Consider the following 13,705-nt stretch of genomic DNA (forward strand, 5'->3'; position numbering starts at 1 on the left):
CTTTAACTACAAGTAAAGCTTTAGGGGGATACTGAGGTTAGGGGAGAACCACCTTGACAGAGTTACCGAATATGATAATCTGGGATTAGGCTATCGGATTTCAACTCATGGATGTCGCAAATCACCAAATAATCCCTCCTCATACTGCACACGACTTCCTCTATTCTCAGATTTGCAAAACGTACTTCTATGTATCCAATCTCCCCTGCAATAGTTTACAAAACTCAAGGAAATAAAGCTGCAGTCTATGGAGCAGAACGTTAGGGCCACTGTGATGTCTCAAACCATGGAAACGAAGACAATACCTTTATAAAATCATTAACAAATCTCAGCCAGGATACTCCCCCCTCCTACCCTTAAGGCTAGACCTTGCATTGAGACTTATTTTTGAGCTCACTAGAATGTAGCCTATATGATTCGTACCTGGACTCTGGATGAAATAAGCCTTTTTAGGAATGCTCTTCATAATACCATCACCCAGCAGGGATAACATGGGCCCCTTGGCTAAGCCTAAAGAAATCCTTGACAGAACTTTGCTTTCGGGAATATTGGCACAGCCATGCTCTACTTGCCAGAATGCTGTTGCTAGGACGAAGGTTAGATTCTGGGAATAATTTATGGAGAAAAGAGAAGCCACTTCATCACTCAGCACTTTATCGCGAGCATGTTTGCACCACACAACAGCTCTCAAGTTTGAGGAATGTTTAGATTATACTAAACCCCTACTTTTAAGATCTTTCTACCTGAAGTTTAGATAAAATGATTTACCTCCTTTTAACTTTACATATAATTGGTCTCCATGTGTTGCTGGGTCTAAACAATGCCCTTCATGCCTCGCTGCAGAAGAAACTGAGGAGCATCCACTATTCTTCTGTACCTCTTATTCTAAACCCAGGGCTAAAAGGGCTGTTCCAGTATGTCAGATCAGGGTTTATCGGGCATGAAAAATGCCTTAAGAATATGCAAAAGTGGCACAAGAATGCTTATTGTTTACTCTGTTTTCAAATCCCTTTATGCAGCACAGCTAATGAGATCTAAAATTCTGGCGAGTTTGTAAACCTCTGATTCATATCAAAGTACTTGCTGTTTAAATGTATTTATATTCCTCTTTTTACATTTTTTACTCAGTTTCCAAGTTATTTTATGCAGAATGGCTAATAAGATTTAAAACATTAGCGAGCCTGTACATTTTTGACTCATAACAAAGTACATAACAAGGTACCTACTGTCTGAAATGTATTCCTTTTATTATTACTATTTTAGCTCAAGTGATTTTATGCTTTTATCAACATTTGTAGATTTTTTTAATGTGTCTGCACCACTTTATGTTGACATCAAATTATTTTTGTGTGTTTTGTTGATGGATTTTATCATCTGGTCTAACAATAAAGACAAGGAATTCTCTGGGTTGCTGAGGGAACCTGTAGAAAAAGCAGGGGATGGTGCCCAAGACAAGCCTCAGTACTTTAAGACTTCAGCCTGAGCCTGGACTCCAATTTACTTGCAGGAGTAAGTTGCTCATCTAATGCAGTCTTACTGAAGAGGTTAATCTCAGTCTCTGGAGCTGGTTCCAGCAGTCAACCTTTCCCTTGCCGTCGTTCATCTTTACTGCTGTTCTTTTTCAAAGCAGAGAAATATCACCCAAGAAAGGTTCGGTACAGGATCCCACTCCGCACGCTTTATAGCACTATACTCTATTACGTAGCAGTGCAAATATTTGGTACAAAAAAGGAAAAGGCTGGTGCCAGGAGGGGAAAACGGCAAAACAAGAGCCAGAAAAGAAGAGGCAGCTTCAGGAGAAGCTTTTTATGCACCATGTTCATGGGCAAAAAATAACAGAAACTGCAGTTGGGGGTGGTGGCGATGCACACATAGGGGGCGTGGGTGGTGCAGAGTTTGAGAAACCTGCTCTGGGCTCCCTGGCGAAAATATTAACTGGCAGATTTCTCTTACTGAGAAGCCTTTTCAATCCCCAAGTAGTAAAAGCGCTCCATTTTAGTGCTTGGGAATTGAAAAGGGTTCTCCATAAGACAAAGCCGTCAGTTCAATACTGATAGTGCCTCACCAGGAAAGTGCAATCAGATGTCTTTCCTACGAGTAGTGTTGCTTAAGAAAGCAAACAGATCACCACCTTATGGGAACCTTAGTCAGCACCGCTGTTATGGAAGAAGTTTCAAAGGATCGAACTACCACATAAACCTAACAACAACCTCCTGCTGAAGTTTCCACTCCCCGGGAGTTGCACCCAGGCCCATGTGTCCCCACCTCAGGGGCTCCTGCTAAATCCTCACTGATGGGTAGCTCAGGCACAAATGTTGATCCTGGCAAAGAAGAAGGAACTTCATGAAAAGGTCTTATGAAAGATGAAATGATCCCACACATTGAAGAGAAGAACTGTGCCTGGATGGCTCCGAGACCAAGTCTTCAGGGAGTTTGGAACATGTTCTTCCCTCTGGCCAAAAAGACAGTCTGCATGTCCATTCAAGACGACACCCTCAACTCGATCAGACAGAACCCAAATTACCTAACGATTATTTGGAAAACGTTTGACAGTAGATTTAAATCCTCTCCCCACAAGCCTATGGGAGCATCTTCTCACCTAAATACACTACTTACAAATAAGGAATGCATTGCAGTTTGGCGATATTTGCTTCCTTTCCGAAAGCTAATCACTAACGCAGTGTTCTCTAAATGAAATTTCACACACACACACACACACACACACATTTCTGGAAGCTTCTCTTTTTGCGTTGCAAGAAAGTATTTGTTGGAAGTCTTGATGTTTCGGCTGCTCTGTGCTTACTCCAGGTTCGATACCTCACAACAAGCAGGGAAATTATAACAATCTGCGTTAATTTCCTTATCCGTTTGGCAAATGCACCTCACTTCACATTACTTTAGTATCTTAGAATTGCAGTTAATCAACCTCCCTATGTGAAAATGACCAACCGGGTGAGACAATGCATTGAAAAAATATATTTTTTTATTTGATGAGTAGACGAAACGTGTGTCCGGTTCCAAGCTTGTCTAATTCGCAGCAACACACAATCTAAAACAAACCCTTGCTGTTCTTGGCTGTCGCCCTGTGACTAGTTCATTTTCACAGTGAGCACGTGTTACAGAAGCACTCAGAGGCGGTTTATTAAAGTTGCGCCGTGACAGGGCAGCTCCTGGTGCAGCTGGCGGAAAAGCATAGCACACCTGTTTCTTTCTTGGGTCCTCCCCAAGGTATTGAACAGCCTGGCCTGAAAGTAAAGAATGTCTCGTATTTGTTCCTTGCATTCCACCTTGGCAAAGTACGTCTTGGCTTCATTTAGGTTTAAAATCGCTGATTCCAGGGCTGCCAAAAGGAAAAAAAACAAGAAAAAAAACAAAACATTAAATATATCTGAAAACAGCACTTAAAATATGGTTTCAATGCATGCACTCTAGAATCCAAGGCACATCCATGAATGATCCTAATGCCACGGATGGAGAGGAGTTTTAATATTTCAAATGACCTGTTCTCCCAAAGAAGATCTTGCTTGTAGCAGGGAATTTCAGAGGAGAGAGCCGGCTGCCACAATGATCGACTCCCAAAAGACTCTGACTGACGAATAGTGGCTCACGATTTACTAGAGCATTAGTCAATGTCAGTTCATAGGAGTTGTGATTCATTTAGTGTACAGCAGTACAAGTCCAGCTACCAAATTCAAAAGTTAATACTTTGGGGATCATTATGAGTTTGGCAGTACCACCACGGGACCGCCAAACTCAAGGGCCATGGCGGTGATGCCCCTCCAAGCGTATTACAATGTTCCCGCTGGGCTGACCAGTGGGAACAGTGCTAAAATATTGGCCTTGGCTCCCTTGGAGCCAAGGCCAATATCCTAGCACTCCTGCACCCTTGAAATGCGCACTGTCTGCAAAGCAGGGTGCTGGGCAGGGGGGCCCCTGGCCATGGCATGGGCAGTGCAGGGCAGCCGTGGTCCCCAGCAGTGGCTTTCCGCCATCCTTTTCATGGCAGGGTCCCCAGCCATGAAAAAGCTGTTGGAAAGTGGGGTTGTAATCAGCCAGGGGGTGGTGGGTTTAGTGCCGCCATGGCTGGTTACGAGCCTGACCACCATCACCCTGTCGGGATCTATCATCCTGGTAGTGACTGCGGTCTTTAGGGGGGTCCGCCTGGCAAAGTTGTGATTGGAGTGCGGTCGTCCGACCGTCGACGCCAATGTGGCGGTCTGCGGACCGCCACCCCCATTATGAGGCCCTTAATCTTGATCACTAGATATTCATTATGGTTATAAAAAGAATGATGGCATTATAAGTGCATCTGATAACAGAAAATGGAAGCCGCAAGACAGTGGTACTGCAATGAAATAGACAAGGGATGCATGTAACTGGTGCTTAATTCTGTGCCTCTGACACAGCCATAACCTTACTGCTTAAGTAAAGTTCAGATTATCAGAAAGAAACCCTTTTTACGAAACACTCCGAGTTAAAGTAAAAAGTGTAGTTCAGCTTTGAAAGTATGTTTTTAAGTATTTCAGCACCGCTTGCATAAGGCTCGTTGAAGTCTGCATTTTGTGCAAATGGCAGAAAGAAAACTCTCCACATGTATGTGATGTGTACATACCTTCAGCCTTTTTTTCAGGGCTATAAGAAGCAGCAGAGGCCACCTGACACTTAGCCACTAAGAACATAGCTCTGCCTTTGTCAATAATGGCACCATGCGCCAGGATCGGTTCTATAGCCATGTGCAGGATATTCAGCGCTTGTTCTGGGATCCCGAGAATGAGCTAAAAGACAAGAATTAAATAATGAAGTGTGCAGGTCTGATATATTTGTCAAAGTGCACAAAAAGTTTTTTTTTTCTTTTAAATCAGAGCATCATTACATAAGAGAACCCAATACAAGTATTAAGCTGGGGTATCCTATCCATGGGCAGGGGGTGAAGATATGAGTGATCTAATTCTCAAGCTTACTGACACATTTCTTTGGACCCCTGCCAAGCTGAGGATTGCACACAATGGTAAGAAATGCTTCTTCACACAGCCCGCTGCAGCGCAGAGTTGCTAGTGCATCCAAGATGGAGCAAGACGAGCGATGGAGGTGCAGTGGGACCTTGACTCTAGTTGTACTACTGATTGTTTTGTGTTATTGTGAAGGTCTGTTTGAACTACTATCCCCATAGACAGCCAGCAAGGTTTGAGTCTCTTGGAAGAGCCGGCAGGGAGGGGGGGAAGGTAGAGGTGGGATTGACATTTGTACTGAGAATGGTGTACCCTTCACCCATCAAGCACTTGTGCCCTCCCCCCTCTCTTGGCCCACATTAGGCCACAGGATATAGGTCCAGGTATCGGGCACTGTGAGAAGAGAATTAAAATATATTATACTTTCTTGTAAAATATCATTTGAGTGCACTGACTGCACATCTCTTATTTTGTTTTTGTAATTTCAACGCATTTTCCCTAGCACTGCCTAATTCAGAATCCCAATAGACATGAACATGACACTGACAAATAATTGCTGAACATCAGGGAGTAGAAACGTGGGAAACTAGTTGCCTCTTACACCACAGAAATGCATTGTCTAACCTGGGTGAAGGCCAAGCTGAGGATGTTCTCAGAGGCCAAGTACTGCAAGCGGTATTCCCGAGAGAGCGCCAGAGCCTGCAGCAGCAGAGGCAAGGCTATAGTCGGGCAGGAGGACCTCCAGTACAGCTCAGCGATCGAGAGGAGAGCTCTAAGAAGAATGCAAAAGAAGGGTGGTCAGAAACAGCTTCAGGTCTCAAATTAAGGATACGAAATGAGCTTGCATGAAGTTATGCCATCAAAATTAATCATTTCAAGTTTAAGAATTACAGTTTTCCATAGCAAAATACAGAAAACTCTATACTGTATTAAAACACAGGCAAATGATGTTCTGAATATTCTTTTCTTTAAAACTAAGGTACGTGGCAGCAGCATAGAAAGATTCCCCTAAAAAAAGCCATAAGATTCAACACAAATGTTCATGAGCCTTTGTGACTAGCAATCAGAATTGAATTTTTTCTCCTCAATTGATGGCCAAGATGAACAAGTTACTTACCTTTAGTAACACTCTTTCTGGTGGATACTCTCTCTAACCTCAGATTTCTCACCTTTTGAATATCCCGGGTCGTCAGACTGGATTCAGAAAACTTCAACAGCAGCGCTCCTGTGTGCAGGTTGGTGGCATCATGCGCCTCAGTATCGCTCTGGATACGTTAGAGCAGACTCAAAAATGACCACCACCTCTATGTGTGAACATCAATTTCTTGTCTCTTTCCCTTTGAGTACCCTGTGGTGTAAAGCGTAGAAAGATTATTGGAGACAGTCTGCGGATTCTAACTTGGGACCTTTTTAAATATTGATAAGGCAGGTCCACAAGTCTGTAGTAGACTCCAATCAAAACATCCTGCAGAACCAAGTGGGTGAACTGTCCTTCCCACCAAACCTGGCTGCCAAGGCAATAGTGCTTCCTGAACGTATGTACAGATGCCCATTTTGTAGCCTGGCAGATGTCAAGAATAAGTACCCCATGTCAATGCTGTTGTAGTGGCCTTAGTCCTGAAACAATGAGCTTTCAGACCTTCAAGAGGCATCTTTTTTGGCCAATGAATAGCAGATCTTTGAAGAAGAGGAGTATTCAACTTGATACGGTCCTTTTCTGTGCTGCCTTGCCTTTTGTTGCACCTTAAAACCCAATGAAGATCTGATGGTCTATCCGATGGTTTTAAGTATGCTCGATAAAAAAGCTCAACACCCTTTTTAAATCAAGGCAATGAAGCCTCTTCCCATTAGAAGTGTGAGAGGGAGAAAAGAAAGCTGGCAAAGTCATTGACTGACAAACTTGGAAATGTGCCACAACATTAGGAAGCAAGGTAACCCAGGTTCTTGGCACTAACTTGTCGGAAAAGAAGGTGGTGCGTTTAGTCAGTAGCCCCTAGAGATCACACATGTAGCATAATTGTGATAAGGAACACTGTTTCAACAACAGAAACTTTAAGGAGCAGTTGTGCACATATTTAAAGGGTATGCAAATTAAACATTTCAAAATCTAGTTGAAGTGCCGTTGAGGCCTCATGAACAGTTCAGAGGGAAACTTATCAAACCTTGAATTAAAACTTTCCCAACTAGAGAGTTAAACAAGGAGAGTTGGTCCGGTAAACATAAAAAGGCAGATATGCTGACAAGTATTTTTTCAATGTACCAACATCAAGGCCTTGCTGGGCCAACAAAAAGCCAAACAAAGGGTCATCAGAAAGTTTGACCTGTAAAGAACAGATAGTTTGGGCACCACACCAGGTAATACATTTATCCCAATGGCCAGAAGGGCGTCTGACAGCAGGGATTTAATCCCACCATCCTGATAGGCAAACCAAATGCATTTGACTGCTACTCTTCAATCCCCACACATACAGGTGTGGGTTGTGGAGATTTGCATGCAGAACCCTAGCCTACCACTGGGACGGGAGGACCTCCTGAAGTGGTAGCCATATTGAAGGGTCAGGAGCTCTGGGTACCACATTCTTCTGACCCAGCCCTGGGCAATCACTATGACCTGGCCATGTTCCTTCCTGATCCTCCTCAGTACCCAAGGCAGGATACACAAGTCTGTTATTCCATTCAATTCCAGTCGAAAAACATCTAGCGAGTGACTTGGAGGAAACTCCAGCAGTCAAAACTGCTGACTGCATTTTCTACAAAGTGGCAAATACATCTAATCAGGGCACTCCCCATTGTCTGAAGGCACCCTGCACTACACCTTGAGGTGGAGACTCCACTTGCGATCAGCCAGACCACACTTCTTCAGTTCATCCACTATGGCATTCAGGAGCAAGGTAGGTGGCTGGAGACAAGACAGACAATCTGTTGCTCCAACCACTCCCTGAAGCATGAAGCCTCCTGGCCCAGGATCACACTGCGCCCTTCATGTTGCATTATCACATGGCAGCAGTGTTGTCCCTGAGAACCTGCACCAGCCTTTTCTTGATAGACGGCAGTAAGGCTTTTAGTGCCAAGCTGAATGCCTATGGCTCCAGCTGGTTGATTTGCTGTGTGCTTTCCAGTGGAGTCAAGAGGCCTATGATCTCTACCTGTCCTAGGTGAGGGCCCCAGTCTTCCTTTCTGAGTGAGGAAGTACCATGAACAGCTTTCAGTAGCTTTCTCCAAGTCCGTCATCTGGTTGATGGCCTCACTGAAGATAAAAACATGTACCTATTACATCAGGATTGTTAAACGTCCCCATGAAATGCATTTTTGGGGTGGGGTTGAGGTATGGTGGGACGCTGGATCTGGGTGAGGTGGGGAAGAAATAAAGGGTAAGACTTTGCCCCTTTGAACAATCTGTAAGACCCATCTGTTTTAAGCAAAGGATCTCCTGCGGAGGAGGAAATGTTGAATCCTAATAATCAGTAGTACCCAGGTCTGCATCCTACTTTGCTGCACACTATCAATCATGTATTGTCTGAACAAGAGAAACTCCAAGGATCTCCGGTGTGGGCAGCTCTGGAGGCCATGTCCCACACCTCATGCATGCACTTGCCCAGTAAACAAATCACATTTAGGGACCCAAGGACCAGGCTTGCAGAAGTAAGCATTCTTTTATTAAAAGCATCAATCCTTTTGGATTTGCTTTCTGGTGGACTAGTCAGGAAATAATTATGACTGCCCTTGCAATTCTGAACATGCGCAATGAGGCTCTCAGGTGTAGGTTGGCTGGTTAGGTTGCCAACGGGTGCAGCTGACTGGCAGGCAAGACCAAGGCTCGGATCATGTAGCCATCAAAGCTTCAGCGAGGTCATCAACACTGGCACTGGCTGGAGAATTTCTGCTAGAATATTTTAGTCTCAATGGAGGCCAGCTGCCCTCGGGTACCACCGCAGCAAACTAGGTACTTTTTTCTGTTCATGGCCAGTGTGGCAAATCAAGGTCTGTATCAGGGAGAGGTATAGCCTCTGGCATATTGTAAATCGAAGTATAATGTATCAAAAGTATAGTGAGGATGAAGTGACCCATTACCCTCCTTGTCCTTCTCATCATCATCAGGGTCCTGAGGACCCAGTGTGCTTCTTAGATAGGATAGAGCCAAAAAGAGAATGGGGCCTCTGCTGTTAAGTGCGTCACGATACAGGTTACGGTTTAGAGTCGGCTGCATAAAAACGGGGATGTCCGTTTGTTCTTTGACATGTGAGTTAGCATTGGGTCTTCTACTGGCAATCTGTCTCAGCACCGGTGCACCTGGAACCAGCATAGATCTTAGAGCCTGTGTAACAGTTTGTACCGGAGTTGGTAGGGGCCAGCTAAAAGGTTACAAGGGACCAGGAAGACCTACTGCCGGTAATCCGACTAGAGTCCCCGGCTAATCTCTGGGACCCGAAGACACACAAGAGGGAGCACTAGTTGCACCAAAAATATGCACCATGGCCTCCTTCAAATAAATCTGCAATCTGCTGCAAGAGAGACGAAGGACAGGGAACTCGAGTCACACCAGACTAGGTGAGGGATTAGTTCTGTAAATGGGGACTTTGAAGGGATACATCATTCCTCTAAGCGCCCTTGCACCTTCTCTTTCTGTAGAGAGATGGGGTTAAATTCTGATTTGTTTTTGCGTTTGGACTAACCAGAATAGTTTGAGGAGGAAACAGCTTGTTCACAGGAACGACCTCATGAAAGGGACCAAAATTAGATCTGAAAGCTTGAGCACCAACCAGACCTGTGGTACAATCATGACGGATTCTTGTGCACGGCAATATAGACCACTGCCTCCCAACCCCGGATCACTTATAGGTCACATGGCATAAATGTTGTGGCTGGAGCTGAAAGACGCACCTCACGCAGGTTTGTGACCGACATCTGCTTTCCGCAGCCTTGGAATGGGGTGAAGCCTTTAGTTGTTCTAGGAGTTTTGGCAAGAGCGACAACATTTGGGGACAGAGTTCTGGATCCACGTTGGAAGGCACAGAAAGAAAAGAACTGACGTCAGCGTGCAAGGGGCACTTACATGCACCTCCGTTCTGTCACTTCTGGGGCAGAACAGAGCGAACGGTGAGCGTCATGCCACCTACCGGCACATGGCAGAACTGCTGTCGAAGGCTGGAGTCTGAGGATATTCAACAGATGAGGAGTCTGGGGTTAGAAGCATCCATCAGATGATTCAGTTTACGAGTGTGACTTAGAAACGTCTGTTTATTTGAAGGTAAATTATCAAGCCATCGTTTTCTACCCCTTTAACCGACCCACAAATTATTGATAATGGAATCTACCTAGTCCATAACGAATACACTTTCCAGTGCCACCCAACAGCAAATACACACCTACTGCCAATACAATCGGGCAGCAAACCCAGGGACTGCCAGTTCCCTGGGCTAGGAAATATGGTATATTATACCCCAAAAGTACATATGGATATTACAAATCGGTAATATTTCCATAAGAAATTACTTATAATGCACCCGTCTGGGAGTACGTCGATTCAGTGGAACAGTGTAGGGTGACCAGATTTTGAAGAGCAAAAACCGGGACGGGTCAGACATAAAAGAAGGACTAACGACTTTAACTCACTTTTATATCTGGCATGTCCCGTTTTTTTGCATAGCTTTGTGAATGTGTGCCTATACGTGTGTGTGTGTGTGTGTGTGTGTGTGTGTGTATATATACTGAAAGGAATTCGCTGTGAGTTGCTGAATTTCGATTTTCCCAAATTAACCTGGTGGGAGTGCGCTTTCGCTGAGAGGACGCTTTTGTTTAAAATAAATCACCGGCTGGTCCAGCCGGGAAAGCAGCACCACTGTGTTCTGAGCAGGTCGGTGTGACTAAAATGGATTGTCACACTTCGAGCAGCAGGTTGGAATATATGCAGCTAATTTGAAAACTCACGTCGAATTCGCCTACTGAGGAATTGTATTCTTTTCATGATTTTGTCTGGCTCCAGCAACCCACCTTGGGTGCAATTACAAATGCGCAGGACTACCGTAACCAGCATGCACTTGGGCTGGTACTTGAATATATTAATCAGGTGCTTGCAATTGAATTTGCTGAACGAGCCAGGTATGTGGTCTTTAAAAGGAATGAGAGTCTGGAACACATCCAGCAATGGCTGCACCTACGAGGGTGATATATTTTTTAGTTTCTCTGCTGATGAGGGGATCAACCCCGAAACACGTGTCCAGAGATGTTTTTTCGATATAGGCCTGAATTTTTAAAAGACTGAAAGGAATTCGCTGTGAGTTGCTGAATTTCGATTTTCCCAAATTAACCTGGTGGGAGTGCGCTTTTGCTGAGAGGACGCTTTTGTTTAAAATAAATCACCGGCTGGTCCAGCCGGGAAAGCAGCACCACTGTGTTCTGAGCAGGTCGGTGTGACTAAAATGGATTGTCACACTTCGAGCAGCAGGTTGGAATCTATGCAGCTAATTTGAAAACTCACGTCGAATTCGCCTACTAAGGAATTGTATTCTTTTCATGATTTTGTCTGGCTCCAGCAACCCACCTTGGGTGCAATTACAAATGCGCAGGACTACCGTAACCAGCATGCACTTGGGCTGGTACTTGAATATATTAATCAGGTGCTTGCAATTGAATTTGCTGAACGAGCCAGGTATGTGGTCTTTAAAAGGAATGAGAGTCTGGAACACATCCAGCAATGGCTGCACCTACGAGGGTGATATATTTTTTAGTTTCTCTGCTGATGAGGGGATCAACACCGAAACACGTGTCCAGAGATGTTTTTTCGATATAGGCCTGAATTTTGAAAAGACTGAAAGGAATTCGCTGTGAGTTGCTGAATTTCGATTTTCCCAAATTAACCTGGTGGGAGTGCGCTTTCGCTGAGAGGACGCTTTTGTTTAAAATAAATCACCGGCTGGTCCAGCCGGGAAAGCAGCACCACTGTGTTCTGAGCAGGTCGGTGTGACTAAAATGGATTGTCACACTTCGAGCAGCAGGTTGGAATATATGCAGCTAATTTGAAAACTCACGTCGAATTCGCCTACTAAGGAATTGTATTCTTTTCATGATTTTGTCTGGCTCCAGCAACCCACCTTGGGTGCAATTACAAATGCGTAGGACTACCGTAACCAGCATGCACTTGGGCTGGTACTTTAATATATTAATCAGGTGCTTGCAATTGAATTTGCTGAACGAGCCAGGTATGTGGTCTTTAAAAGGAATGAGAGTCTGGAACACATCCAGCAATGGCTGCACCTACGAGGGTGATATATTTTTTAGTTTCTCTGCTGATGAGGGGATCAACCCCGAAACACGTGTCCAGAGATGTTTTTTCGATATAGGCCTGAATTTTGAAAAGACTGAAAGGAATTCGCTGTGAGTTGCTGAATTTCGATTTTCCCAAATTAACCTGGTGGGAGTGCGCTTTCGCTGAGAGGACGCTTTTGTTTAAAATAAATCACCGGCTGGTCCAGCCGGGAAAGCAGCACCACTGTGTTTTGAGCAGGTCGGTGTGACTAAAATGGATTGTCACACTTCGAGCAGCAGGTTGGAATATATGCAGCTAATTTGAAAACTCACGTCGAATTCGCCTACTAAGGAATTGTATTCTTTTCATGATTTTGTCTGGCTCCAGCAACCCACCTTGGGTGCAATTACAAATGCGCAGGACTACCGTAACCAGCATGCACTTGGGCTGGTACTTGAATATATTAATCAGGTGCTTGCAATTGAATTTGCTGAACGAGCCAGGTATGTGGTCTTTAAAAGGAATGAGAGTCTGGAACACATCCAGCAATGGCTGCACCTACGAGGGTGATACATTTTTTAGTTTCTCTGCTGATGAGGGGATCAACCCCGAAACACGTGTCCAGAGATGTTTTTTCGATATAGGCCTGAATTTTGAAAAGACTGAAAGGAATTCGCTGTGAGTTGCTGAATTTCGATTTTCCCAAATTAACCTGGTGGGAGTGCGCTTTCGCTGAGAGGACGCTTTTGTTTAAAATAAATCACCGGCTGGTCCAGCTGGATAAGCAGCACCACTGTGTTCTGAGCAGGTCGGTGTGACTAAAATGGATTGTCACACTTCGAGCAGCAGGTTGGAATATATGCAGCTAATTTGACAACTCACGTCGAATTCGCCTACTAAGCAATTGTATTCTTTTCATGATTTTGTCTGGCTCCAGCAACCCACCTTGGGTGCAATCACAAATGCGCAGGACTACCGTAACCAGCATGCACTTGGGCTGGTACTTGAATATATTAATCAGGTGCTTGCAATTGAATTTGCTGAACGAGCCAGGTATGTGGTCTTTAAAAGGAATGAGAGTCTGGAACACATCCAGCAATGGCTGCACCTACGAGGGTGATATATTTTTTAGTTTCTCTGCTGATGAGGGGATCAACCCCGAAACACGTGTCCAGAGATGTTTTTTCGATATAGGCCTGAATTTTGAAAAGACTGAAAGGAATTCGCTGTGAGTTGCTGAATTTCGATTTTCCCAAATTAACCTGGTGGGAGTGCGCTTTCGCTGAGAGGACGCTTTTGTTTAAAATAAATCACCGGCTGGTCCAGCCGGGAAAGCAGCACCACTGTGTTCTGAGCAGGTCGGTGTGACTAAAATGGATTGTCACACTTCGAGCAGCAGGTTGGAATATATGCAGCTAATTTGAAAACTCACGTCGAATTCGCCTACTAAGGAATTGTATTCTTTTCATGATTTTGTCTGGCTCCAGCAACCCACCTTGGGTGCAATTAC

General features: G+C 44.5%; 1 protein-coding gene across 1 annotated transcript in view; it reads right to left on the reverse strand.

Annotated features, from left to right (window-relative positions):
* Positions 1–2,963: 2,963 nt before the first annotated feature.
* Positions 2,964–13,705, reverse strand: part of ANAPC5 (anaphase promoting complex subunit 5) — a 104,255-nt gene continuing 93,513 nt past the window's right edge. Inside the window, exons 15-17 of the mRNA XM_069214897.1 lie at positions 5,574–5,721; positions 4,613–4,775; positions 2,964–3,340 (exon numbers count right to left, since the gene is read on the reverse strand). Coding sequence (XP_069070998.1) covers positions 3,129–3,340; positions 4,613–4,775; positions 5,574–5,721 — 523 coding nt within the window. The 3' untranslated portion in view covers positions 2,964–3,128. The remainder of the gene's footprint in view (positions 3,341–4,612; positions 4,776–5,573; positions 5,722–13,705) is intronic.

This window comes from Pleurodeles waltl, chromosome 11 (assembly GCF_031143425.1).
Source record: "Pleurodeles waltl isolate 20211129_DDA chromosome 11, aPleWal1.hap1.20221129, whole genome shotgun sequence".
NCBI lineage: Eukaryota > Metazoa > Chordata > Amphibia > Caudata > Salamandridae > Pleurodeles > Pleurodeles waltl.